General features: G+C 33.0%; 1 protein-coding gene across 1 annotated transcript in view; it reads left to right on the forward strand.

The window, feature by feature from the left end:
- Lrrk2 (leucine rich repeat kinase 2) overlaps positions 1-5,970 on the forward strand; it is a 134,914-nt gene extending 128,944 nt beyond the window's left edge. Inside the window, exons 49-51 of the mRNA XM_063254555.1 lie at positions 1,472-1,684; positions 3,094-3,161; positions 3,745-5,970. Coding sequence (XP_063110625.1) covers positions 1,472-1,684; positions 3,094-3,161; positions 3,745-3,866 — 403 coding nt within the window. The 3' untranslated portion in view covers positions 3,867-5,970. The remainder of the gene's footprint in view (positions 1-1,471; positions 1,685-3,093; positions 3,162-3,744) is intronic.
- The last annotated feature ends 259 nt before the right edge of the window (positions 5,971-6,229 follow it).

The following is a 6,229-nucleotide window of genomic DNA, read 5'->3' on the forward strand; positions in this document are numbered from 1 at the left end:
TGGCTATGTATCTAGTAGTGTCATAGTTTCAAACATTACTACTTATAATTAAACTGTGAACCCAAGGATACTTGTCAGATAAAATGTCATAACGTAATAGAAAAATATGGATGGACGATCTGATGTGTGCCAAGGAGGGAGGCCCTAGTCCCAGAACGAGAGCTCAGACCGGCTGTGATGCCACGGATGGGGACCGGACTCTGTACGCTGAGTACTGTCAAGAACACTGACTGACAGTTTTGTTTGATAGAGGGTCTCTTAGTTCCTAAAGTTCCAAAATTCCTAGGGTTCTATTAATTCTGGACAACTCATTGTTTAAAATATGAATGTCTTTCACAGGCTCACAGGGAAAATTTCAGTGGTTCCTATTGCTATCTTTTTTTTTTTTTTTTTTTTTTTTGTCTTTTTGAGACAGGGTCTCACTATGCAGTTCAGGCTGGCCTTGGGCTTACTTTGTAGCCCAGGCTGGTCTTGAACTTGCAATGATTCTCTTGCCTCAGCCTCCCAAGTGCTGGGATTACAGGCGTGTGCTACTATGCCTGGCTGTTACTGCTATTTTTTACATGTAAATGACTTCATTTAACTTTGAGCTTGCAAGAAAGGAAGCTTTTGGAGCTTACTTTTTTATAATGGACTCAATTGGAATTGAGGGACTAGCATTGTGTTATCTTTGATAATTTATCCTTTAAGTACAAAATGGGTTTTTAGGCACCCTATATTTAGCAAAATTAGTGTAGTACAATTTAACAATATGTAACATAAACAATCGGTCCTTTATATACTTGGGTTTTGCATTGACATTTTCAATCAACAGGATCAAAAATATTGTTAGCTAGGCATAGTGGCGCAAACCTATAATCCCAGCACTCAGGAGGCAGAAGCAGAAGGATCACTATGAGTTCAAGGCCACCCTAGGCTACATAATGAACTCAAGGTCAGCCTGATTACACATTGAGACCCTGTCTTGAAAAGAAAAAGAAAAAAAGAAAGGAGAGAAGAGGAAAGAAAAGAAAAGTTAAAAAGACAAAAATTTTAGGTACATTTGCTTCTGTACCAAACATATACAGATATTTTGTTGTCATTATTCTCTGGACAGTACAGTGTAACTACTAGTCACAGAGCACCTGCATTGTATTAGGCATTATGAATAATTTAGAGATACTCTAAAGCAGATGGGAGGATGTTCATAACTTCCATGCAAGTACTATATCAGTTTTTATAAGGAACTGAGCACCTGTGCTTTTGGTAACTGCCATGGGGGAACCAATTCCCCTGGAGAGCAGAGATTAACTATATTGTCCCATTTCCATAGTTGAAATTTTAACACGTGTGTGTGTGTGTGTGTGTAATATTACATGTATATGTATACATCTATCTATATATGTGTGTGTGTGTATATTTATGGACAAACCTGTTTTGTCTCTGAGTTATTGACAAAAATTATTAATGCATACTTTCTTTGTGCTTTTAGGGAAGTAATGGTGAAGATGAACCAGGAATCAAAATACAAAATGTCCTATTCTGGGAGAGTGAAAACTCTGTGCCTTCAGAAGAATACTGCCCTCTGGATAGGGACTGGAGGCGGCCATGTTTTACTCCTTGATCTTTCCACTCGTAGGATCATACGCATAATTTACAACTTTTGTGATTCTGTTAGAGTCATGATGACGGCACAATTAGGCAAGTTTGTTTCTGTTGGTTCCTTTTTATATATGTATCATCTAAGACCATATAAATAGCTTTTAAAAAGCATTAAGTTTTCATTTGCACTGTCATATGCTGTGTGTTGAAATGTCACATGATAAAGCAGAGGACTAGGATAAATTCTCAATAAGCTTTCAGTTGCCTCAACTCAAAAACTAGAGGGAATAGATGCCTTAGTTCCTGAGGGTGAAGCAGATGTTTCTAGCTGAGCATTCAATTTGAGTGTTGGTTTCTTTTTTCCTTTATTATATGTAAGGCAAAAATGGAAGATACATAGTGTTGATATGTTTCACTTTTTCATCAAAGAAATTAAAACCAATATTTATTTTGGAAATAGTTTAAGTTTCCCACCTTTGTTAAAGAATCCTGTTTGAGTTTTCATTCTAGAAACAAATTTATGTTCTTGTAGCAATACGTGCTGAACTCAGCAGTCTACAAATATTGACAAATCATGTTTTGCTCAAATATTATGTAACTTTTCTGTTTGAAAGTACAGGAAGTCATGGTAACATATGAAATATATTTTCTATAGAAGTATATTTCAATGTCTTTCTTTGATTAATAATTTGATATAGAAAAATATATGACATACATATGTATATACAGAATTGACCACCAAAATGACATTTTAGTTCTGCCCAAGTGGAGTTTATGTACAGGCTGTTTGGCCATGTTGAAGAACTTATTTTGCAAGGGCATGTTGAATAGGGACAGCTGTTTCTTCTGTATCCCCATGCACTTGTCATCTGAGGATGTCAGAGTGGCACAGAAGGAGTTAATCAGGTGCTCTTAGTGACTGTCCTGTTAGGATGTGGCCACACAGGTTCCGGAGTAAGTCTCAGTATATTGTCTCCCTAGTCATACTCTACTACCTTTATTTTTGCATGTTTTTGTTCAACCTGGTATTCGAGGACCAACTCTGGGCCTAGCAGATGAAAACATCTGGATGAATATTCGTCAGATAAATTAGTGGATAACTGAAGTGGCATTTGATATCATGAATGTCAATATATCCACCCATTTAACTCTTTGTCCAGATTCTTCATATCTGTGCTTTGTAGGGTCAAAGCACTTTCATACACAATATTTCATTTAGTATTATAATTGGGGAAAGTAATAGATAAACACTGAATCTATTTTAGAGAAATACTGTTTTCTCAGAGTCACGTATTTGACTGGAAGAAATAGATACATTTTTCTTTAAGAAAAAAAACCCTAGTAGTCTTGTAGTAGAGTTTATTTAATACAATTGAAGTGTCTTCTAAAAATATATCATTGTAATTCCAAAGTGTCTACGTCTTAAAATGTGAACAACTGTACTTTTTTCTCAATCTGGCTCAATAGACTATTTTAACAGGAAACTGCTGTATTTTGTTTTGGTAAAGGAAGCCTTAAAAATGTCATGCTGGTTTTGGGGTATAACCGGAAAAATACTGAAGATATACAGCACCAGAAAGGTACTACTTAACAGTTTGCTGTATTCCAAAGAGTGCAGTGATGTGAATGATGATTATGTATTACCTTATATATTTATAGTAAATTATATATATATATATATATATATATATATATATATATAAAATACTTTTAGCATTTTAGTTGGTAGTTTCTTTATAGCATAAAAATTTAGTCATAAATTCTTAAAATTGTTTCCTTAACTTAAAATGGTGTTTTAAAAGATGAGATACAATTCATAGTCTCGATAAAATAAGAACTAGCTGAAACCTAAAGCATGAATATTTTTCTGTACAATTTACCTGTAACCAGAGATCTGATGTTGAACAGTGTTTGAGAAAGCTCTACTTTCAGAAAATAAAGTGAAACATAATAAAATATGCATACTTTTCTTGAACTTTAGTACTTTCTGTATGACCAATATTTTCCAAATAGTTTTTATAAATACAATTACATAGTTCATTATTTGTAGCTATATTCATATATATATGCATCTATCTAAATGAAACACATGTAAATTAACAAAGTTGAAATAAAAATGCTTTATGGTGGATCATTAAAAATGATCTTTTCTTCTTCTTCTAGAGATACAATCTTGTTTGTCAGTTTGGGACCTCAATTTTCCACATGAAGTGCAAAATTTAGAAAAACACATTGAAGTGCGACAAGAATTAGCTGAAAAAATGAGAAGAACATCTGTTGAATAAGAGGGATGTCAGAAACCTTTGTCTTTGGATGGGAAAATTGTTCCTTGTAAATATTTCTTTCAAAATATTTATATTGATTTTACTTTAAAGAGAAAAATCACAAACAAACAAACAAAAAAAAACAAACCAAAGCCAAACCAAAAAAAAAGTTTACATTGAAAGCAAAACTTCCACTCTTTGAAGTAGCTTTTATATATATGAAGGAATGTTTATGTGTTTATTTTTAAGTTAAGTATATGTAAAATAGTTGACTTAAAATGGTGTTTTAGTGAATATGTGTTCCAAGAAACTATTTAAAGTAAAAATGTTATATTACCTATATATCCTAATTAATTTGGTGTATTAATTAAATCTATAAAGTACTTAATTGCAATACTCACAGTAAAGTAACAAAACAATCATTTTTGCTTTTCTGTTCATACTGAAGATAAAATTTATTTTAAATTCTATGCTTCAGGACTGTTGCCTATTTATTTTCTGGAAATTCTTCAGGGAAGAATAAAAATATTTGGAGCCAGATGTGGTAGCACAAACCTATGATCCCAGTACTCAGTAGATTGAGGCAGAAGGATCACTGTGAGTTTGAGGCCAGCCTGGGCTACATAGTGAGTTTAAGGCAACCTAAACTACATATTTAATGAGACCCTGTCTTAAAAAATGTATATATATATATATATACATAAGTATATAATATATATAATGTAATATATTCTTTCTTAGGTTAATCACATATACTTTTAACCTCTCAAGTGAATTTTTCTAATAAAGCCCAGAGTTGGGACATAAATTCTCTTTTTTGCTAATGCAGTGTACTTCACACAACTGCATCTACAAGAAACACATTAAAACTACTGATGTGTAAACATGACAGTTATAGTCTTCATTTCAGAGAAATATACACTCATACTCTTTTCCTATTTTTTAATCATGTCTTTGAATGTGGATATCCTAATATTTGTAAATCAAGTGTAGATATATTGTCAAGTCCCTGAAGTGATATTTTTCTGGTTTTGTTTTGATTGATACACCAGACCACTTACTGCTTGTGTCCAAATTTGATTTGTTCTAATTCTGGTACTTCTATTTTCCCTAAATTATATTCTGCATCTATTTTTAGAATTATAGCAATCCCTAACTCCTATTGTGTCAAGGTTCACTAGAGGAACAGATTTAATATAAAAAATCATAGATATGATTTACAAGGTAGGTATACAGTGGCTGCCAGCAGAGTCAGATGTGAAAGAAAGTCAAAGAACTGTCTGCATCCTGGAGAACGAGAGGATCCAGTGAAAAAGTCATAGGCCTAGAGCTCACTGCAGAAATTCCACAGAATTTAAATTAGGAGGCCACAGAGTCTGTGCTGGAGACCTGGAAGGAAGGAGTAGAAGCAAGACTTCCTTCTTTCCCTTTTTATTCCATCCAGACTATAAACTTACTGGTTGGTGTCACTTGTACCCAGCATGGGGCCAGACATGCCAAGAACTGTGCTAAACCAACCTGCTAGGTATTTCTTCCTCAAATTGACATCACAACTAACACCCAAGACTGTGGGAACACATGCAAAACTCATTCTTCAGTTCACTAGAGAAAATGAAACTTTAGCTATGATGAGCAAAACCTGCTGTTAACCTGATCTAAATTAGATCTAAATTATTTAAATGTCTTTCCTCAGTAGAATTGCTGCCACATACATATGTAATGCTTTGAGTATCATCTCTGTCTTTGAAGAACACATTTGGAAATTCATTGGTACTGGCCAAAATATATAATCTCAAACAATTCCCTATGATAGAATAACAAGCCTACTTAATTTTCTCAGCATTGACTGTCTTTAATTATATAAAGACTTTCAATTTCCATCTAGTAAAGGTAATCAAATTAACCTTGATATATTTTCCATTTTCAAAGGGACCCATTCTTTAATTTGTTATGTAATTACTAACAAATATCTATGCATGAATTGGGGGTCTTTTTTCCTGGATTCTCTCATTGTTACTTTTTATGTATGTACAATTTTTAAACCAAAGAATTATAGAAAAATTTGTAAATGAACATTGTATTTAAATAGAATAATAAATATTTTAAAGCATGTGTATTTTTAAAACCTTGTGAGAGTATTTACTTTCCATATATGTCTACTGTCCATCTCATATGAATTGTAATAATCTATGTATAGGATATTTGATTTTAGGAAGGTGCAAGGTGGGGTTTTTTCCCTTGAGGGGTAAAGGTTTATGTAAGTTCTATATTCTGTACTGAAACAAAATGAGTACTTGAAAAAAAATAAGACCAGAATAACTGATGTAGACAAAAAAAAAATACCAAATCATTTTGTGTTTCCTGATTAGAGCCCTAAAATACTA

Source organism: Cavia porcellus, unplaced genomic scaffold (assembly GCF_034190915.1).
Source record: "Cavia porcellus strain 051 isolate PalLab524CR breed Dunkin Hartley unplaced genomic scaffold, mCavPor4.1 scaffold_8, whole genome shotgun sequence".
NCBI classification, from domain to species: Eukaryota; Metazoa; Chordata; class Mammalia; order Rodentia; family Caviidae; genus Cavia; species Cavia porcellus.